This window comes from Pongo pygmaeus, chromosome 1, assembly GCF_028885625.2.
Source record: "Pongo pygmaeus isolate AG05252 chromosome 1, NHGRI_mPonPyg2-v2.0_pri, whole genome shotgun sequence".
NCBI classification, from domain to species: Eukaryota; Metazoa; Chordata; class Mammalia; order Primates; family Hominidae; genus Pongo; species Pongo pygmaeus.
In genome coordinates, this window is record NC_072373.2 from 197,031,203 (window position 1) to 197,054,450 (window position 23,248).

At 43.7% G+C, this 23,248-nt stretch overlaps 1 protein-coding gene across 1 annotated transcript in view; it reads left to right on the forward strand.

The window, feature by feature from the left end:
* The window catches only part of CSMD2 (CUB and Sushi multiple domains 2), a 664,918-nt gene that overhangs the window by 456,570 nt on the left and 185,100 nt on the right, over positions 1 to 23,248 (forward strand). The window contains exons 20-24 of the mRNA XM_054497047.2: positions 3,186 to 3,401; positions 4,941 to 5,129; positions 10,450 to 10,619; positions 19,041 to 19,197; positions 20,766 to 20,957. Of these exons, the coding sequence (XP_054353022.1) occupies positions 3,186 to 3,401; positions 4,941 to 5,129; positions 10,450 to 10,619; positions 19,041 to 19,197; positions 20,766 to 20,957 (924 nt within the window). The remainder of the gene's footprint in view (positions 1 to 3,185; positions 3,402 to 4,940; positions 5,130 to 10,449; positions 10,620 to 19,040; positions 19,198 to 20,765; positions 20,958 to 23,248) is intronic.

Consider the following 23,248-nt stretch of genomic DNA (forward strand, 5'->3'; position numbering starts at 1 on the left):
GAGCAGGTAAATGGGCTTTTGATGCAGATGTGTCTTACCCCCAAGTCCATGCCTTTCCCACTGCCCTGTTCTTTCCGCTCCTATGTGGTATTGATGTCATTGGTACGATTCTGCATGGTTCATTCAAGTGAAGTATTTGTGTGTGCATCTGTCACATCAAATCTGGATTCAAACTCCAACATGGGGCCTCTCTATTTCTGCAACAATGTCTTCATTTTCACACAATGGCCCAAAAAGCCCCAAGCAGTCAGCACAGCTGGGAAACCCAGAGGTTTCAGCTCAGATGTTTGCTCATCCTTAGAATCCCAGCCAAATGGGATTCTAATAGAATCCTTTGGATTCTATTATAAAGCCCTTTGGAAGGGCTCTATTTGCATGCTAGAATAGAGTGCAAAGCGTGGTGCTTAATCAACTTGTTTCCACCTGTGACTGGGTCTCACCCACTCTCCACCCAACTCCATGTCCTAGGTAGGAGGGAAAGGGTGTATATTTCCTAAGCTGTATAGACTGAGAACAGTTTTCTCATTTGCAGACATGTTTATGTGTCAGGAGTATAGCATGCACATGGGCACATGCACCCACAAGCCTTTTCACATCAAGGATCTTGACCCCCATGAAGCCTTTCCAACCCTTGAGGCATAGTTCCCCACTCTTCCTCTGTGCCCCACTCTGGATTCTCATTAGCAGTGATGTGTCTGTCTTCTCTGCTAAACTGGGAGATCTTTCTCAGTGCTTAGCACAAGGCCTGCCACTTGGTAGGTGCTTAGGCCTTGATGCTTCTCAGTTGCCTGGGAACAGGGTATTTACAAGCTGCATCTTTGGTCCCATCACTTCTGTTGGGTTCTGTCTCCTCCACCTCTACCTATAGAAGCCCAAATCCTCCAGGATCACCAGCCTCTATCAACAGAGAGGAAAGGATATAAAAACCTTTAAAATGCTTTAGCATTAGAGGCTTGGCTCCAACCATCATTTATAAAAAATGTAGCAGCAATTATCTAGAGAAGTATTTCTCAAATTTTAAGTGCATATAAATCATTTGGGATCTGAAGAGCATGCAGATTCTGATTCAGTAGGTCTTCAGTAGAGGCCAAAGATTCTGCAATTCTAGTAAGTCCCCCAGTGCTGACCACACTGCTGATTCATGGACCATACTTTGAGTAGAAAGTAGGATCACACTTGGAGTAGCAGGTGGGTCCTAGTCTAACATGTTCCTGTCCTGGCACCATACACAACACATAGTCCCAATAGGATACTCACTTGGTGTGATTCTGCATGGTTCATTCAAGTTAAGTATTTGTGTGTGCATCTGTCACATCAAATCTGGATTCAAGCTCCAACATGGGGCATGGCCCATGTGCATGGCCATGCACTTACACGCATGCCCACCAAACACAACTGCCATCTGGACAAGTTCTAGAATTGCTTTGGGTGTTAAGACCATGCTGCTCTATAACTTCCCTCACTACCTGATCTCTTACCCTACCTGGCTATTCTTACTACCTGCTCTCTTTCTGTAGCCTGAGAGGCCGCACCCTGGAGTAGCTGAGAGCACGGCCTCTGCAGTCGGATTGCCTTAGTTCAGATCCTAGCTCTACCACATACTAGCTGGGCGACCTTGGACAGATGACTTCATCTCTTTGTGCCTCTGTTTCCTTGGATGTAAATTGGAGATGATAATAGTGTACCTACACCACAGTGTTCCTGGCAGAATGAAATGAGTTTTTCTGTCTGCCTTCCAAGGGAGAGGGGCTGACTATAGTGCAAGTAAAAGCAGTTAGAACAGCAAATATTCATTAAAAGTTAATGAATATCATTATTTTGATTTTATTTTATGCTCTTCACCTTCCCCCTTACTGGAGCTCCCTCCTCCCTCTTTCCAGCTCTCTGATTGCTCTTTGACCATCTCCCCCATCGCTCCACCTTCGCCTGGTCTCCTACTCCCTGTCACTTCTGCCCATGCTTCCAATCACCCCTTCTCTGATTCTCACTCTGCCCTCTTCTCCCCTAGCCCTCTTCTCCATGCTTGTGGCTTCAGATATCAACTATTTGCTGGTGACTCAAATCTACCTCTGTAGTCCCCCTTTAATCCTGAACTTCCAAATCTGTCCTTCCAGTGGCCCACTAGATCTCACTGCTTGCACGCAGAAAAGGCTAAGTCCATTACTCTTCTACAACCCACACCTCCCTCCTGCATGCCCTTCCCCAGGTAACAGAAGACATCACCATCCTTCAGGTGGACATGCTACCGGATGTCATGTCATTTCTCATTTGCATTAAGTGCCTGCTGTCTTGGCTACCCTACCCCGACCCCTGAGGGCTCATGGCCATCTCCTGCTCTTGCTCCTTCTGCCAGGCCCCATCCTCTCCCAGTGCAGAGCAGCCACCAATATAACTGATCTCCCTCCCTGCTCTCCCTCCACTTCATCCTCCTTACAGCCACCAACATCTTGCTAAAACTGAGATCTGGTCCACTCTGGATAGGATGGCTTCTCATTGCCTCCAGAAAAATATTGGGTCTGGCCCCCGTCTACCTATCCAGCTTCAATTCCAGGAGTAGCCACACCAAGCTGCTGCTCAACAAACCTGGAATCGACAGTCCCTTTACACATATGGGTCTCCTGCCTGGGACACTCTTTCTTCCCTTACCTGGTTAATTCCTGTGCATCCTTTTAAGATCCATGTCAAATGTTTACTCCTTGGTGAAGCCATCCTCCACCCGCCTCTTCCTGCTGTCAACTGCTTTCTGTTCCAGCCCCTATGGCATGCTGTCTACATTCATTCCAGCACTCAGCACTCTGTATTGCAGCTATTCGTTTAATGTCTGGTATATCCTCTTGCACCTAACCCTGGATCCTAGCCCATAGTAAAGACTCAACAAATACACAAATGCTTGTTGAATGAATTAATGAATGTCTCTAAAGCATTCTCATAGGTCAAGCCATAAATCTCTCTTTTAAATTTTGACAACTATAAAAAGGCGTTCTTCTCCCTGAGTGAATCTTTGGGCACTTGTATGTTCAAGTTCCTTCATTCAGATTCACCTGTATGGTTTATCAGTGCATGCTTGTAGTCATACACACAGAAAGACATTTGCAAACTGGAAATGTTTGTGTAGATCCTGTCTTGCATTTGAGGTGCTCCAGCCATCTCGCCATCACCAACCTGACCCTCTGGTCTCTTGGCAGGTGTGTTCTTTACTTTCCACACCTTCCACCTGGAAAGTGGCCACGACTACCTCCTCATCACTGAGAACGGCAGCTTCACCCAGCCCCTGAGGCAGCTGACTGGATCTCGGCTGCCAGCTCCCATCAGCGCTGGGCTCTATGGCAACTTCACTGCCCAGGTCCGCTTCATCTCTGATTTCTCCATGTCATATGAAGGATTCAACATCACCTTCTCAGGTAAAGAGTGTGAGGGTCCCTGAGGGGAAGAGACCATGGCGCTATTCGCTCTCTCCTTCTGCTGCCAGTCTCTGGTTTTCCTAGCAGATGGATATTAATCCACTCTCCAGTCCCTGGGAAGTTGACCTCAGTGCTTCAGTAAAAGATGCTTGGGTTAGACCCAAGTAAGAACTTCCCTATAATGGTCTTGGAAGGAGTTAGCATGATCACTGAGGATTCTCCTTCTATGAAGGTGTTTAGGATCTGCTCTGAACATGGCCCACCTAGCTGGATGAACTAGAGGACTTCACAAAAGTCCCTTCCTACCTTAGTTATTAGAGATTTTTCTTCTGATTCCACTTCCACATTCCCAACCCCAGCAATATGGGAAAAAAAAAGGTTTGAAATTAACATATTAGACTGGTTTAGTCTCATTTGGGATCTTTTTCATCAATGCTAATTTTGTAGTAATAGATATTTATCTCTGTGTTTAGGGATTTGGAAAAGAAAGTGCTTTTATTTGGCATTCAGGGAGAAAAGAAGACCCTTGGCTCCTCTCATACCGAGCCCTTCACCATTCTTGTCCCATAGCACCCCAGAGTACCTCCCTCCACCTTTCTCAGCCACGGCCAGGAGTATCAGATGGATTCCTCCTGGAATGGGCAAGAGGTATCCAGCTTCTAGGAACTGGGGTGTGGCCCAGCTTAGTCCCCCGCCAGCCCTCCAATGCAGAAGTCACCTGTCACATTCCTGGATTCACTTGGCCAATGGGACATATCCAGCCAGTGAGACTCAACCCTTATGAGAGAGACCCTCCTTCTCATCACACAGTCCTGGAGGACTGCATCCTGAAGGGAGAAGCCCTTGCAGAAGAGGGACTAGTCACTTCTATGCTGTCACTAGAGGCCCCAGGCAGGGCTTTGGCCCATAAATGCCCCCGATCATGCTTGCCATCTGCCTCAAGTGCCAACGTAGCTGAAACATGGCTTCTCATCAGGCATTTGGAGTGTCTTCCCCAGTGGGAGTTGCCTGAGCAAGTCATGTATTCTGACCTTCTAGAACCAGATGGTTGAATGTATCTAGTTTGGTGCCCAGAGACAAGGAAGTAGGAGAGCCTGTGAGCCCCAAGGTGCAGGTTTAAAATGGAGATAAAAGGATAGCACAGAGAAGAGCTGAGTCCTGAGGATCCTCAGAAATCCTCCTGGGAAGCCTGTCTAGGAAAGGCTGTGCCCTTTCCCACTGCTCACAGGAGTGGGTGCAGACCGCCCGCCCTGGCCTCCCCATGCTTCTCTCTGCCTCTCTGCCTCCCCATGCTTCCCCATGCTTCTCTCTGCCTCCCCATGCTTCCCTCTGCTTCTCTCTGCCTCTGCTCCCCTCGGGCTCTCACTTCTCTTTTGTGGGCCAGTGTCACCTTTTGTGGGCCAGTGTGCGCATGCCCTCTTCTCTGTCTTTTGTTGTCCCTGGCCCTTTCCCCCTGGCGTTTTGCCTGTGCATTCCCATCTTTTTGCTCTGTGTCTCCCCGCAATGTCTCTGAGCCCGGGTTTCCTGCTACTTTTCCAGAGTACGACTTGGAGCCCTGTGAGGAGCCCGAGGTCCCAGCCTACAGCATCCGGAAGGGCTTGCAGTTTGGCGTGGGTGACACCTTGACCTTCTCCTGCTTCCCCGGGTACCGTCTGGAGGGCACCGCCCGCATCACGTGCCTGGGGGGCAGACGGCGCCTGTGGAGCTCGCCTCTGCCAAGGTGTGTTGGTAGGTGGTCACGTGCTTTCATTTTGCTTCACTAATGGGGTGGGACAGATTATAGTCAATTGATGTGAGTTGGTGGACGGCACACAGGCCAAGAGGCTGACTTAGCTCACACTTACCACACTTTCCTTCAGTGGGACCTGGGGCAGGTAACCTAACCTCTTTCTGCTCCAGCCTCCTTATCTGCAAAATAGGGATGGCAATCCCTGCTTCATCAGGCAGTTCTGTATAAACTAAAGTGACCTTTACAAATTAGGTCCACAGTGGGCACTCACATGAAGTTGACTTCAGTACTGTCACTTCCCCACCCTCAGCACACAGACCCATGGCTTAAGGATGCCTCTTGCCGAGGCATATGGATAGGCACTAGGTGGGCCTATAGGAGGGGTGTATGACCTTTGTCCAGGGGGAGTCTCCATCTGGTGGAGTAGATGGGTGCTTTTACTAATCCAATGGCGGTGCTCACTCTTAGAGATGCCTTAGGAAGCCTTCATCCATTCAGCAGGGGAAGACAAGAGGAACAGGGGCAGGGTCATTTATAGAGGACCCACTACATGTCAGGCATCTGCTAGGTTCTGAAGATACAAAAGTGAACAAAACAGAGAAATTCTCCACTCGTGGTCCACACTCTGGTGGTGGGGACACAAGCTGTGAATATATAGATGTGTGATGTGTCAGGCAGTGTTGAGGCATACAGAGAAAAATTAAGTCAGCTTAGAAAGTGCTGGAGCTAGGGTTGCTCTTTTATCATGGTCAGAAAAGGCCTCTCTGATGAGTTGACACTTGGCCAGAGATAGATATCTGGGAGAAGAGGGAACAGATGACCAAGACCCGAACCATGAGCATGCTCAGCATTTGAGGAACAGCTGAGAGGCCAGGCTGGAGCAAGCGGCAGGGAGAATAGGAGATGTGGAGGTTAGAGGCAGCTATTGGAAGTTGGAAGTGGGCCCTGCCTGCCTCCTTGCAAGAGCTTTAAAGAAGTCTGTTCAGAGCTCTGTGCCTAGGTGGTAGGGGAAGCAAGTGTTCTCCCCAGGGCAGAGTGATTGCTGTCTGTCCCTAATGTATGAGGCTCCTGGGTGCCTGTTTGCTCAATCCTTATAATGTAGGGCTGGATAAAACACTAGCTGCATTCATGGAGTATTTTCCATGCTCACTGTTAGCCATGGACCTCACGTAAAGTGAAATGGTGTATAAAACCCCATAAAAATATACAAAACAGATCAAAGCAGCACTGCACTGACTGAAACAGGGACCAGCATCTCAAATGCCAGTGAGGTCAGCTGTGCCTGAGACAAGTCCATGGAGCCCTCAGGCTATGCCGAGGACAGCTTAGACAGGCTGGCAAGAAGAGCCAGGCCCAGGCTGTGCACTGATGCAGGCCATGGTGGTGTCACTGCTCTGCCACTTACCAACGCTTAGATCCCAGGCAGGCTAGCAAACCCCCTCAGCTTCAGCTTCCTCGTTTATAAAACAGAGATAACAGCATCCAACTTACAGGCTTTACTCTACGTTAGATGACATCATTTACATAAACCAAGAGGTGGCATATAATTATCAGCATTTTGCCAATAACATTTTTATCTGTATTTATCAATAACCAATTATCGTTATTTTGCCAATAACCTTTTACAATCTCAGAAAGGAAACATTAAAACAAAGAGCTGCAGAATTCCATTTCTGAACAATTAAATAACCCCAGAGTTTACTCCGTCTCCTATAACCATCCCCAAAGGCATCCACCCACCCTGATCTGGCCACACACACTCAGAAACACATATAACCCCGCCACCCACCCCAGGACGGTTCAGTTCATGTCTGGCTACTAGCAGCTCCTTTAGTCTCTGGGAAAACATCCTCAGCTAATGGTTCTGGGGGAAATTCTTCTTGAATGGAATTAACCAGGACCACAGATGCACACAGCCCTTAAGCTCTTGCCTCATTGATCTCATTACATAAACTCATTCTTTAACTTATTATTCCAATTACTGTTTGTTCATGACACCTCACAATATTTTCATTATTACATTTGTCTTCTGTTTCACATGTTATTAATAATGCACAGTAATTATAATCACCTCTAATTACCACCAGCCCTGCTGCCGAGGCTCAGGCTGGAGGCATCTCGGGAATGCCCACCGGGGGCTGCTCCCAGTCGCCATGCAAATTGGATGATTTAGTCCACGTAGTGCTACCAGGAACATTTCCAGCCGAGAAGGAGATGAACAGCCCTGGGCTTTAATTCATGGTGTGGTGTGGGTGGCGGGGAGGGAGGTGACATAGCCCCTGACATCAGGGGCCCCTGAATTTGATGTAGAAGAGACAGCCCTGACCCCAGGGGACCCCAGTCTGCAGCAGGAGACATGGCCCTATCCTTGGGAATCCTGGTGTGATGGAGAAGACCTAACCCTCTGCCTCAGAAGCCCCAGGCTGATGGATAAGGTACAACCTCTGCCCTTAACGAGACCCCTTCTGATGGGGGCGACAGAAGTCACAGATGCCAGAATCAGCCACAGCACTTTCCTGTGGATGTGACTGTTTGTTTCTCTGGAGCATTTATTTGTTTCCATTTGTGCCTGTGTTTGGCTTCTAAGTTCATCTGTTCACCTCCCCTGTTACTTTGGAAACTCTCCCGGAAGCGAGTGCCCCGTCCCTCTATCCCTCCTGTCCCCTCCCTGGTGCCCAGGACAAAGGCCTGACAGGGAGTCAGGACCTGGGGATTGGCCAAGGACTGGCCACATCTAAAGCTATCAGCCCCTCCTTGTAAAGGTATCAGGCATGTGGGAAAGAGGAGAGGCTCGTGCTGGGGCAGAGGTGGGGCACATAGCTCTTACGTAGGAAGCAGGGCCAGGAAGGAGGTCCAAAAACACACCCAAGCCCATGTTTAAGGGAAGCCAGCTGTCGAGAATTAGGCAGAGGGCAAGAGGCATCAGGAACCGTGAGGGTGCTGTGAGCCTCGGGCAGCTAACGCACGCTTCCCATATGCTTCTCAGGCTTTCTGCCAGTCCCAGAATCCAGGCAGTTAGGGTTCCAAATGGAAGCAGGTAAGCCACGTAGATTCACCTGGGACATTGGTGGAGAGGCTACTATGTGCTAACCATTCCCCTGTGTTTACCTATCTTATATATAAAATCTTATGCATTGATTCTACAGTCTTATGAGAATGCTATTATTGTCCAGATGAAGGCAGATGAAGAGACTAAATTTCAGAGTTGACACAATGTGTCTGACTCCAAAGTCCATGATCATCCCACTGCACCACAGGCCTCTGCCTAGATGGAGGGGAAAGGTAGTAATCTCAGAGAAAATGGAGAGGTGCTTCAGAAGGCTGCCCATGTGATATGACTGAGTAATAAATGTTTACATATGCATGGCCCTAAGCAACTCCCCCTCCCCCCGACAAATCCTCACCCTCATCTGAGATCATCAAAGAAATGTACATATGCTGGAAACGTCTATGTAAATTATCAGCAGCCACTGCCCCCAGGGAGCCTGCCCACCACTGTCTCTTGAGTTTTATGAGCCATCTCAGCACATTCATCATGATATTTGGAAGTTTTGCAAACAGACTAAGTTTAAAAGTACTGTAAAGTTAGATTTCTCCTCCAAGAGAAATAAATGAGGCCATATATAAAGTCTTAGGAAACTGAAGCTGGTCCTGAATTGAGCAGGACACAGGGAGGAGGGTCCATTGAGAAAAGTAGGGACTTGGTGGTGGGACATGTGGCCCCCATCTTCAAAGGACTAATGAGCAGCCTTAGGACAAGAGAAAACACAAGATGTATAACTAAGCCCATGAGCATTTCAGCTCTGAAGGTTTCCATGTGCTCCATCTATGCTGCCTCAGCCTACTACGCTCCTGGTACTTAGGGTAATTAGGGTTAACTGTAAGGTCCAAGCAATGGCCCTTTGGTCAACCCCAGGGCTTTTCCAGCCACAGACTGTGCCTGGACTGAAGGATACTGAGGGATGGTTTAGAGAAAGCAGACTTGCTACCAGCCGCCTGAAAGATTCAAGGCATGCTCCAAATTCCCCATATGTCCACACGAATAACAGGCCTGCCATCTGGACTTGTATTTACATCCTTCCGGAACCTAATTATTATTTTTAGGTCTGTACATCTTCTGAGGTCAGTGTACCATTTCCATTCATTCATTCATTCATTCATTCATTCATTCATTCAGTAAATATTTATTTTACAGACAATCCAGGCTAAGCCTTGGAAATTCATAGGTTCATCCAGCATGACCCTAGCCCTCAAGTTACTGACAGTTTAGGTGGGGGACACAGGACAGGCAGCAAGCAATCAAGGTGCAATATGGGAGGTGCTCAGATACAGGAAGGAACAGGGAAGGGCCCTCCAATTATTAAAGATCCCATTCCTCTGTGCGTGCCCTGAGCCTGCCCTGCCCACGCACTGTGTGGGTGTTAAGGAGACAGTAACACAACCAAGCCCCAAAGCATCCACAGTGCAGTAGAGGACATAGAAATGTTAACAAATAAGTGAAGTAAAATGGGATGACTGCTATAAATAAAGGTATGAGAACAATGGGGAAAGAATGACTAATTCTGGAGGAGGAGAAGCAGTTTCCAGAGGAGGGTATGATTTCATTAGCTGTTGAATGAAACAGGCTGCAATGAGACTATGCTAAAAACTTTCCCCAGGACCCAGGAGGTTGAGTTCTCAGCCCCCTCCTCCTCGTGAATCCACAGAGAGGCTTGGTCTCAGTGGTTGAATACCTGGTTCCTTATCTTTAAACCAGAAATGATAATTGTGCCTACCTTATGGGGCTGGCTGTTGCGACTAATGACTGAAATGGTCCTTGTAAAATGTCAGTCGTGCTGTTTTGCACATAAGGGTTAGCGACTATGATGTGATCTTGCCCCCTCTTAGTTTCTATTCTGTGATACTGAAAGGCTTCATCTCTCCTCACTTAACTGCCCCCCTCTTCCGCTGACCTCCTCCTCGGTCATTTCTGTTGCTACGCTACTATATGAATAGGTATGTGGCATGGCTGCTTTATAGCACTGTGAAATTGTAAAGGGTGCCTGGTGGGTCAGCATCTGTTTCTGTAGGAGAGAGACAGACAAACAGCACAAGAGACAGAAACAAAGCAGGCAGCACCATAGGTAGGGAAGTTTTTTTTTTTTTTAAGTTTGAGAGGCATTTCTGTAGACAGTCCAACAACTGGACAGACACACAGGCACCTTGGCAGGTAGACAGGCAAACGACTTGTCATCTTTGTCAGGTTCTTCAGAGCTGTAAGTTGCTTTCTGGATGCAGCTGATGGGGGTTAATCTATGGTTATTGTGATTCTCTTTCCAGCTGAGTGTGGGAATTCAGTCACAGGCACTCAGGGTACTTTGCTGTCCCCCAACTTTCCTGTGAACTACAATAACAATCACGAATGCATCTACTCCATCCAGACCCAGCCAGGGAAGGGAATTCAGCTGAAAGCCAGGGCATTCGAACTTTCCGAAGGAGATGTCCTCAAGGTAAAATTGATCGATTTCAGAGTATGTGTGTTATAGTATGCAATAGTCTGGTCAATACCCACTCCTTTGTCTCTGTGTGAATGATCCAAACTTTCTCCTTCCTTCCCGAGTCCCAAGATACTGTCCTCACTCATCTGGGAGAAAGAGAGGACCAAAAGAGAGGGGTATATGGGTATCTAAGAATATGGTTTTAGAGTTTGTTTAGAAGCTGTCTGCTATCAAATGCATGTGTAATTGAGTATGGGTTGACTGCATAATAAAAGATAATAATTCAGCTTAGGGAATATGGCAAAACCCCGTCTCTACAAAAAATACAAAAATTAGCTGGGTGTGGTGGTGCATGCCTGTAGTCCCAGCTACTGGGGAGGCTGAGGTGGGAGGGTCACTTGAGCCAGGGAGGTTGAGGGTACATTGAGCCATGATCATGCCACTGCACTCCAGACTGGGTGACAGAGTCAGACCCTGTCTCAAAATAATAATAATAACAATAATAATAATAAGTTCGGTTGGAGCAGCCAATGGATCCAGTTTTCCATTTTGAGCCCTGACCATCAACATGGATAATGAAGAGCTCATAGAACATGTATATATATGCATGTGTGTGTTCATTTGTGTAGCTATGTATTTATGGATATAGACGCTTTTTTAAATATGTTTCCACATGTGTGTGAATCGGTGTCCATGTATTTATTTGGTTTTGGAGATCTGTGTCTGTGCACACCTGTGTCAGCATATTGTGTGTATGAGCACTTGTGCATTGTGTATGTTTTGGTTGAATAACAGTCTATTGCAGTAGCTTCAGTGTACCACGATGATGGCCTGGTGTGGCAGTGGGGTTAAAGAAAGTGAGTTCGAGACATATGTAAGAGAAAAAAATGATAGGACTTGGATTACAGAGAGGGTCATAAAGAGGGATTTGTTAAGACAGTGAGCATATATGTCTTATATTTCTTTGCATAAATACAAAGAATATGTGATTGAGTACCTCCAATAATGTGTGCTGTGTGTCTGTGTAATCAAAGAGTTGAGCATGGAGAATTTATTAAAGAGCTGCCTTAATAAAATGAATAATAAGGAAAGCCTCATACAAAGCTTGTTCATTTTCATCCTAGGCCAAGGAATTTTTTTAGCTTTTTCCAATATAGTTTTATTCCTTGTAGCCAGAGAAGTCCTTACATTAGAAAAAGTTGAACCAGAGCCCACTACTCTGGAAAATACAAAGATAAACCATTAAATTTCCATGCTTTCAGATTATCTCCAGATGTGATAAATGTGCTGTCCTTTTTATGTACAGATGATGGGTACTCTTGGCCAACCCCCTGGGGCATATGTCCTCTGGGGTGTATGGAGTGTGTGTGTCTGTGTGTGTGTGTGTGTGTGTGCACGCGCGTGCACGCGTGTGTGTTTGAAATGCATTTCTCACTCTTACCTAATCCTTTTTGAACCCAAGAAGATTCACTCATGAGATCACTGGCTGGGACCGGATATGCCTGAAATGGGGTAGAACAATCCCATTGGCTTCTTAAGCTCTGCTTTCCAACCCCACATAAAAACTGTGTGTCTCCCAACAAGAGAATACAAGACAAGGGTTTTATGCCCTTCCAATAACCATGTCTTTAGGCATCACCCTTGAGCTTCACTTCCCTCCATCCATTTGAGTCACAGAGGCTGCAATCAGTACAGCAGCACCAGAGGGACCACTTCTCTGTAGAGGTACAGATGGAGTGACGTGAGCTGGGCAATGCAGAGGCTTTCTTGGATGAAGGCCATTAGCACAAAAAGCCAGCTTTGAGGCATAGTTTACAATTTTTAGGTTTTGAAGGGAGTATAAGCAGTAGTTCTGTGCAAGTGACCTGACAGAGCCAGCAGAAATGGCTCCCAGGTTGCTGGAGGTCATATGGAGTATGGCCAGTGCCCATGCTTCCTCACTAAGGGGGTCTAGATTCAGAATAGCACCTAAGACATAGTCAGCAGGTGTGAACACTCAATGGCACCATCAGGGTTCTGGCTTCAGGGTCAGGTGGGCAGCTTAGTAGATAAGCAGAGAGAGTCTTTCTGAGGTGGTCAGGGTAAGAAAGGAGGAGGGACATGGGGCATAAAACTAAGTCAGAGTTCAGGGAGGACTAACAGAGGATGCGGGAGCCCAGGTAGTGCACACACATGCGCACATGCACACACACACATGCATACACAAACACATGCACACGCACACACATGCACACACGCACACACAGGCATGCACACACACATGCACACACAAACACATGCACACACACACACATGCACACACACATACACGCGCACACACACACACTCTTTAGCACCAGGGTAGGAAATGGTCCTGCTACGGCCTCTTTGAGTTTAGCTCCTCTGCTATCCCTTAGAGACTGCTGAGTGTTTCCATTCCCAATTTCCATTTTCCCTCTGTTGTGGTGTGCCAACAAGAAAATTAACTGGATATGTGTAAATATTCAGTAGATCAGAAGAAGACGACATGTCTGTGGAATCAGAGCTAATTGCCCCTCTGTAGGCAACAAAGAACAGAAACATACTTTAAAAGCTCCTAATTTGTATTCTTAAGAGAATTTGGGAGAATATTATATTTATGACACAAAAATAGGCAATAATGAAAACAGAGCAATCTGAGATGAGGAGAGATTGAATAGAGATGAAAAACATGATCACCCAATTAAAAAATGGAATGGAGGCAATGAACGGAAGATGGTAAACCACAGAAAAATGAAATCAGTTTATTAAAAGATAAATTTGAGAACTTCTCCCACATCTCATAAGGAAATGAAAAAGAGGATTATTTTATATTAATAAAATGGATAATCAATCCACAGTAAAACTTTATGTGCCAAATAACATAGCACGAATAAATTAAATAAAAACCACTGGAAATGTAAAAAAATTTAATAAAGTTACAGCCATCATGGAAGATTTTAATATACCTCTGTAAGTCTGTGACATATCTCCTAACTTAACGATAAATAAAGATTTGAGTAGCTTGAATAATGTAACATAATAAATCAGAAGAAAGTAGGAGAAAGATACTTTTAAAGATAAAGGCAGAAATGACTACAGAAACAAAACTAAAAAGCAATAGCAATTGTCAACCAAACCAACTGGTTTTTTTTGAAAAATAATAAAGTAGACAATACTAGCAGAACTGATCAAGGAATAAAGAAGCCACAAATATGTAATATTAGGAATTGAAAAGGGACATTGAAAAAGATATAGGAGAGATTATGGAAATACGAAAATGTTTAGGGATCACGCCACTGCACTCCAGCCTGGGCGACAAAGTGAGACCCTTTTTTAAAAATAGAGAAGGAAAATGTTTAGGAACAACTGTAAGCCAAGAAATCTGAAAGCTCAGATGAAATGGAAATTTTTATAGATAAAAAGTACTAATATTAAAAAAAACTGAAAAAAACCAATAACCATTAAAAAATTATGATTCCCCCATATCCTCTCTCAAAAGCCCCAGGCCTTAATTATTTTACAGGTAAGCTTAATAAAACTTCAAGAAACAATTAATCCCTGCAATAAACTGTTCAGAAGAGAGAAAAATAAAGAACCATCTCCCAACTCATTTTTTCTTAATGAGGCAAGTAGAAACTTTGGTATCAACGAGTAAAATTATGGTTACCAGGGGATTGAGGGAATGGGGAGATAATGGTCAAAGTACAGAAAGCATCAATTGGACAGAAGAATTAAGAGTTTCTTTTTCCTTTGAGATGTATTGCACGTTACGGTGAATATAGCAAATAATAATGTATCATACATTTCAAAATCACTAAAAGAGTAAATTTCAAATGTTCTTGCCACAAAAAAAGATAAGTATTTGAGGTGATGGTTATGTTAGTTTGATTTACTAATTCCACATTGTATTCATAAATGATAACATATTTTCTACTGTATGAATATATTCAGCTATAATTTATCAATTTATAATTTAAAATAAAAATTTTAAAAAGAACAGAAATCAGAAACTATTAGGGCAGTCTCACTTTTGATCATAGATCTAAAAATTCTGAGTATAAATCAGATTGAATTTGGCTGTGTATTAAAACAAAGATGAGACCATCCTGGCTAATACAGTGAAACCCCGTCTCTAGTAAAAATACAAAAAAAAAAAAAATTAGCGGGGCGTGATGGCAGGTGCCTGTAGTCCCAGCTACTTGGGAAGCTGGGGCAGGAGAATGGCGTGAACCTGGGAGGCGGAGCTTGCAGTGAGCCGAGATTGCAGCCACTGCACTCCAGCCTGGGTGACAGAGAGAGACTCCGTCTCAAAAAACAAACAAATAAACAAAGATGACCAAGTAGGTTTGATTCCAGGAATGTGAGGATGTGTCAAAATTAGAAAAGCTCATAATGTTATTTGTTAGACAAACCATATGAAATTGCTATTTTTGTAGGTCAAAACTGTTAAAATATTGGCAATTTCATGGCTCAAGCTAATAGCCTATAAACAGATTAGCAAAGAAAAAGACATTATCCGGCTAATACACCCCAAAACATCATGTGATTAAGTTCAACACCCACTCATGATTTTTAAAAACATCTCATAAAACTACAAATAGAACTTTCCTGACTTGATAAAAATATTTCTACCAAACGCCTATAGCAAACATTATACTTAATGGCAAAACTTCCTAAAGATTTTCAGTAAAGTCAAGAACAAGATCAATAGTTCTATTATCACCAATACAATGCAGCATTGTGCTGAAGAGACAAACCATTACATTTATACCAGAAAAAGAAAAAAAGGAACTATAAAAATTAGAAAGGAATATAGAAAATTGTGATGTTTGTTTCAAAAATCCAAAACAATCAACTAATAAACTCAAAATCATTAAGAAAATTCACAAAGCTTCTGGTGTTTCTATAACCAAATAAAACTTGCAATCAGGAGGGAAAGTCTCATTTATAATAGAAACAAAAACTGTAAAACACCTAGAAATAAGCCCTCCAAAATGTGCATAATCTTAACTGAGAGAAGATAAAATTTTATTTTGATATTGATGTAACTAAAATAAATGCAGGGAGATTTCATTCTCATGGATGCACAGAGGGTATGAAAAGGTAGGCAATTCACAGAAAAGGAAGTAAGAACTGTTGATAAACATAAAAAGATGCTCAACTTCAATGGTGATCAAGGATTTACATATTAAAGTAAGATACCACTTTACACTCATCAAATTGGAAAACATCATAATGCCCTAAAATACCAAGTATCAGCAAGGATATAAAGCAATGAAAGCTGTCAGACGTTGCTGGTGAGAGAGCAAATCGGTATTCCTTTTCAAAGAGCAATCTGGTAATATCTAACCAAATTGAAGATGTGTCATCCCCACAACCAGCTTTTCCATGCTAGATGTATGCTCTAGAGAAACTCAAGCACGTGGGCAAGCGGACATGCAGGAATATTCATAGAAATTATGCTTACATTGTTTGTAATCGTGTATAGAAAGCTTTCTGCTTAGCATATTCATTTTGAAACCAGCCATCTTGCTGACCTGCTTTATTGGATGTAATGGATGTGCATAGATTCTCTTGGATTTCTCAATCACCTGCGCATAATGATGAATTGGACCATCAAGCAATATTCTGTTAGGAAATAAATGTATACAAAGGCCCAATTCCCAATAGCAATCAAAAATATAAAAATACCCAGGAATAAGAACAGAATGTTAGTGAGAGACATAAAAGACAACTTGATTAAATGGAGCTAGACACCATGTATATGGATTGGAAGACTCAATATCACATAGATACATTTTTCTCAAATCCACCCATACATTTAATGTAGCTCAGTCAGAATTACACAAGTTTTGTTTTGGAGTTTTTTGTTTTACTTTTTATAATTCCAGAAAATTCTTCTTGAGTTTAGAAGAGTACATCTGGGAGAATTTTTTTTAAGTTAAAAGACAAATGAGGACTTTCCCTACTAATTATTTAAATATATTGTAAAGCTACAGTAGCTAAAACAGTGTGGGTCATGCACAGGAGTAGACAAATAGACAAATGCAATAGAATAGAAAGTTGACAAACAAAACCAAATGTATATAATTATATGTTAATTATATATGTGATAAAGACTGATTTAAAATTGGTAATGTGTGGAATATTTGCAAACAGAGTTTGGTTAAATGACTAATCTATCAGGGAGTTAAGGCAGAATTGTATATCATACCCCAAAATAAATTCCAGGTAGATTTAAGGACGTGAATTCTAGAGGAAAATATTGGTTTATTTATCATACATTTACTGAGTGAGCCTTATGTGCCAGAGCACATATTTTGGGCACTGATATGTAAATAATTATATTTCAGATTGGGTTAATTTTTAGTATAGAAATTCCTGCCACCACTTAAATGCCGTTATGGAAAAAATATTTAATGACTTTAAAAATATACACATTATATTAAGTGAAAGAGCAGGTTGCCCTATAGTATCTATAGTTCGATCTTATTGTTATAAAAATTATAAAAACATAAATTTATACAAGGAAATAAATGTGTAGAACAAAGCCTAGAAAGATGCTTACCAACATTTTGTAAGTTCTGAAAGTTATTTGCACATTTCTGTTTTATAAGTTTTTCTGCAATTAATATTTTATTGTAATGATGCAAGTAACATTTTTGTCCTTGATGAATTAGGATGAATTATGCTTGGAAATTAAGGAAAATATCCTGTTCCCATCATACTTTTTATTAATTAACCATAATTTCTTAATAACATCATATATCCAGTGAGTGTTTAAATTTCCAATTATCTCATAGATGTCATAATATTTTTTAAATTTATAGTTTATTTGAATCAGGATTCAATAAGGTCCACACATTAGATTCATTGTCTCATGTGTTTTTTAATCTGTAGGTTTCTCCCTCCATCTCTTTTCTTTTCCCCCTTGTAACTTATTTGTTGAGGAAATCAGATCATTTGTTCAGTGGAACTTTCCACTCTGGATTTTGCTGAATGCACTCACAGGGTATCATTTTGTATGTTCCTCTGTCCTCGGTATTTATTGCCTGTAAGTTGGAAATTGGATCCAGTGGCTTGATCTGATCAGGTCTGATTTTTTGGGCAAGATAACTCCGTGGGTGATGGTATATCTTTTATTAAAGAAACACATGGTGTCTGATTGTCTTTCTTACTGCAATTGATGATTATTATTTCTTATTGCAATGGATGATTCTTATTCCATTGATGATAAATGCCTTGGTCCATTGATTTCCATATGTTTCGGTGATTAAAAATATTTTTGTAACAATTTAGGCTAAACTCTTTGAACTTGTATTATCTTGATGTCTGTTGGAACCCCAGAATTCCCTCAGTCTATCGGTGATATACAGCAATTACACAAGGAACTGGAAGCAGACTTCAGGCTCCCAGGAGCCTAAACAAATCTCTATAATATACAACACTGTTAGTTTGAAGGATGGCTTCTTTTAGAAAGCTTTGCTTCATAAATAGTACAATGGAAATATTGTTCCAATTTGCTGGCAGCTGGCATCACATTGTGTGCCATGCACAAATATTCATCACCCACTCAGAGATCCCATCTTTGATATTTACAAAAGCACCAGGGGGTCTTTCACTCAGTCACAACTTCTGTTGTTATTTGTACAATTATCTGGAAAGGAGCAGCAACCTCGAAACCTGGGGAGCCAGTTCATTATTCTGATGATTGTTGTCTTTGCTGGTACTAAGAAGTTCAGGGGACAGATGGGAGCGAGGGAAGCCAGATGCCTGTACGATTCCACCCTTGGCAAGCCCAGCAGGCCCTAGCTGGAGCCCTCATTTTAGGAGGGAAGGGGCAGAGGCTGAGCTTGGGGAAGAAAAAGTCACCATGACACCCTGGTCATTTTAACTCCACCCATCTGGATCCCAGGGATGACATCCAGCAGAGTGCTCAAGACAGGCTACGGCCACAGTGGGGTGGGATCAGGTGAGAGGATGGCTGTCTCATCTACTGGAAGGACAGGATTGAGGGTTTAGCAATGTAGAGATGAATGCTTTCAGCCTGTCTCTCTGAAGAAACAGATGGTTTGACAAGCAGGCAACCCAAACCTGGCCTCCTCAGGCCACTAAAGAGTAAGCTGGTGCTATATGGGCATTGAGGGAACAAGAACAGATCTCCACTGGAAAGGTTAGAATAGCAATCAGTTCCCAAAGACTAGATTCACACTAAAGATGGGCTGAGCATAGAACTGACATCAAGGGAAAACGAGATAACTTGCTCAGTTGATAGCATCCCTCTGCCATCTTCCTTGCATCTGATAACTCACTGTGCCTCTGATAGTTGTTACCAGTGCTAAACTCCAGGAGTGTGGGTTGTGGGGTAAGAAGGTGTTGTTCAACATAAGGCCATGCTGATGACATTGGGTTGGGGGTCTCTCCTGTGTCCAGGTTTATGACGGCAACAACAACTCCGCCCGTTTGCTGGGAGTATTCAGCCATTCTGAGATGATGGGGGTGACTTTGAACAGCACATCCAGCAGTCTGTGGCTTGATTTCATCACTGATGCTGAAAACACCAGTAAGGGCTTTGAACTGCAGTTTTCCAGTAAGTCTTTCTTGCATCTGTGTGGACAAGGAAGTCAGAGTTTCCCATTTTATTCATTTATTTGAGCTTCTGCTTGCCCATGAGATACAAAGAATGTGCTCTTAAGACTGTTTTAAAATCCAATATGTAACCATCAGTGGATTCGTGGGTAAACAAAATGTGATATGTTCATACAATGGAATAGCATTTGGCCATAAAAAGGAGTGAAGTGGCCGGGTGCAGTGGCTCATGCCTGTAATCCCAGCACTTTGGGAGGCCGAGGCGGGTGGATCACGAGGTCAGGAGTTCAAGACCAGCCTGGCCAAGATGGTGAAACCCGGTCTCTACTAAAACTACAAAAATTAGCTGGGCGTGGTGGTGGGCGCCTGTAATCCCAGCTACTCTCGAGGCTAAGGCAGGAAAATCACTTGAACCCGGAAGGCAGAGGTTGCAGTAAGCCGAGATTGTGCCACTACATTCTAGCCTGGGTGACAGAGCAAGACTGTCTAAAAAAAAAAGGAGTAAAGTACTGATACGTGCTTTGATATGGATGACCCTTGAAAAGATTGCACTAAGTGAAAGAATCCAGTCTCAAAGGCCACATATTGTTTGAGCTCCTTCATGTGAACTGTCCAGAACAGGCAAATCCATAGAGCCAGAAAGTAAAGGGCAGTTGCCTAGGGCTGAGGGAGTTGGGGGGAAAATGTGTATGGAACTTCTTTTTGAGGTGATAAAAATGTTCTAGAGCTGATTATGGCAATAGCTGTACAACTCTGTGAATCTACTAAAAGACATGGAATTGTACACATTAGAAGGGAGAATGTATGGTATGTGAATTGTATCTTAATAAAGAAAGCTATTGGGGAAAATAATGCATGGAGTATAGTCAGGCTTCCCCTCGTCTGGGCTCAAGGCTGCCTGGCAGAGGATCCTTGCCTGTTACAGCAAGAGGTTCAGTGGAAGAGGATTAGAGACACCTTTGAATTCCATTTCTATCATGTGAAAATTGTGTAAGTTTTGAACAGTTTATTTAACCTTCCCAAATCAATGCTCTCCGTTGTAAAATGCAGATAATTATACCCACCTGTAAGACTCCTGTGAATAATAAATGAGAGAGAACACATGTATAGCCCCATAGAGTGGGAGCTCTGCATAAATCTGTTTCCTTTTCCAGCCCGTTTCAACAGCGTATGTTTAAGCAGGTCATAACTAAGCTTTTAAACATACATTTAAGGTGACTTCTCCATACTACTCCATCTTATCAGAATGTCTCAATGAGCAAAATGAAAAGAACGCTCCTGCTAGCAAAAATGCTACGGGGTCAAACAAAAGAAATAGAAAATGCAGACCTTAGGCCTGAAAACTATTAAAAGCAGAAATCATTTACATATAGCAACAGAGAAATGAATGTTCCTTAATATACCCTCAACTGAGCGTAGAAATGAGGAAATCCTGACTGGTGAATCCATCAGAACCCAGGGTCTGTGGCTGAGACAGCTTCCTTGAGGACGTGGGCTTTGAGGGAAGGGAGGAAGCATGGTTTCTGCCACAATAGGTCTTACTCACTCTACTTCTTCTCTCCTCACCAGGTTTTGAACTCATCAAATGTGAGGACCCAGGAATCCCCCAGTTTGGCTACAAGGTTCATGATGAAGGTCATTTTGCAGGGAGCTCCGTGTCCTTCAGCTGTGACCCTGGATACAGCCTGCGGGGTAGTGAGGAGCTGCTGTGTCTGAGTGGAGAGCGCCGGACCTGGGACCGGCCTCTGCCCACCTGTGTCGGTAGGAGGGCTCTTCCTCTGCAGGGAACCCTTGGGTCTCCCATAATGCCAAGTTCTAGCTCTGGTCTCATTCCAGTTAGACCCCATGCTCCAGGGCCTGGGGGCCATCTACTTGGACTGAATCCTCTTGTTAAAAGGCATCATGGTTCGCATGCACCCCTTCTCCACTTCCTCACTTTCACACCTCATTATACCCATGCAGCAGTGCAGTCAGGCGGGTGGCTTGCCTTTGTCGCACATTTAGCAAGTGGGACCACAGCCAAGTCATGCCCTCAAAATTGTAGCACAGGTGATAGCGATGAGGTGGGAGAGTCCATTAGAAAGGGAGAGATGGGGCTTTTGCCTGAGTTCCAGGGCTTATTGTAACACCAAGACTCAAATGAGTCTCCCACCCGCTTTGGGTCTCAGTTTCCCTGTAGGTAAAATGGGGCTCATTCTCCCTTTTCTGGAGGAATGTCAAAAGAAAGAGTAAGATAAAGAACAATCATTGCTCTCACTGATAAAAATGCAATAATTAACTTGCATCTTAAACCTGTGGTTCTTCCAGAATGTCATCAGAGGTTCTCTAGAATCTTTACACATGTGTCACAGGACAAGAGACAGTGATCTGAGGCAGAAGTGCAAAATAGGCAAAATTGGTCATTCTGTTTGGCCTTTTCATCTCTTACCACCCATCTCCCTGCTAATGTGAGTTCCCCCATACTGCTTCGTCCTGCCTCCTACCTTTCCAAAACCAGATCTTTCTCTGTCTCCACCCCCTTCCCCATGTCCCACAACCTCAACATGTCTGTGCCAGCACTGGCTAATCTTGTAAGAACAAAACCTCCACTGGAAAAACACGTACATGCCTACCAAGCCCCACATGCCAAAATTGGTGCACATGTATGTCTGGGTATTTGTGGAGGCAGAGAAATAAATGAAGAATAAAACCCGTTCACTGCCCTTGTCAGGGCCCATACTCTAGCATGGAGAATAGACACATAAACAGATAAGTATAATATAAGAGAAGCACTGTAAAAAGAGTTAAGTGCAAAATGTTGGGAGGATATGAGAATGTTTTGCATGGGAGGTGATATTTCAATTGAGACTTGGAAGAATGGATTAGAATTCACCAACAGGAGGGAGAGGAAGGGAGGTTGACATTCTAGACTGAGCACGTGCAAGGGTGAAAGTGTGAACCGGCATGGTGGGAAGTGTTAATGGCCACAGATGCTTCTTTTCCCCTAGACGACTACATTTTCACAGGATCTTTAACACTGTTATACAATGGAGGGTCTAAGTGGACTCTCTGCAAGTGGACAGACCAAAACAGTAGCCTTTATGGAGCCTCTAGGGTCTTCCTCTCCCTTTGCCTTTGACCTGGTCTTCAGACATATCTTCCCTTTCGCCCTCCATCTCTCTTTTTATATTTCCCCTCATTCATGTGCCAGGAACTATGCTAGGCACTAGGAATACAGAGAAGAGCAGATCTCAGGCCAGGAAGAGTGATGCTTGCATAAACACACAACCGTATAATGCCACAGACAAGCAAGCCAAAGCACACAAAATGAAAAGGAGGGATGATGACTCGCATTACAAGATAATTATTTGCTTTGCAGAAAGGATTCACTGTAAGATTACTTTGAATATCAAATATGCCAGTTGGACTGGACTTATTGGGTTCACTCAAGCAGTATAAGAGCATTTAAACTTAGACTTACACTAGAACCTTGGAGGCCTTCCCCATTGAGACTGCCTCTAGCCTGCTAGGGGAGTGAGGCTGTGTATTTGAGATTATGTGCATATTTTTGTATATGTCATGTTGTGGTCGACTTCATCATGGTCTACCACAAATGATTGCTACAGCTTAAAACATCCAAATGTTTTATTCTTCGGTGAGTGGACTCTGCAGCCCAAACAAAGCAGCCAAGGTTCTAGGGTGGGAAGAAGGGAGAAGACCAGAAAGAGTAGACTTATATGTTCTCAATGTTGTTGAATCTGCTACATGCTGGCCCACTCAGCCCCCTCCTGCCCACCTGCCAGGCCCCAGGTAAGGTATCTAGTTGTCCATGATGACGTGCTCCCAGTGCTGCTGCCTCCAAATCCTCACTTCCCAGGAAGCAGGAGGTCCTTCTCTGTCTGGAATATGGAAGGAAGCTCTAACCAAGGACACGGATAATGCCCTCCCACCTTTCTAGCTACTTCCTCTATTTGTGGAACCAGTCAAGCCTCCTCCCCACAATTGTAGTCCATCTTCTCACCAGCACCCTACTCCCTGCCATGGGTCCATTCAGCCTGGCATCTTACAATTAG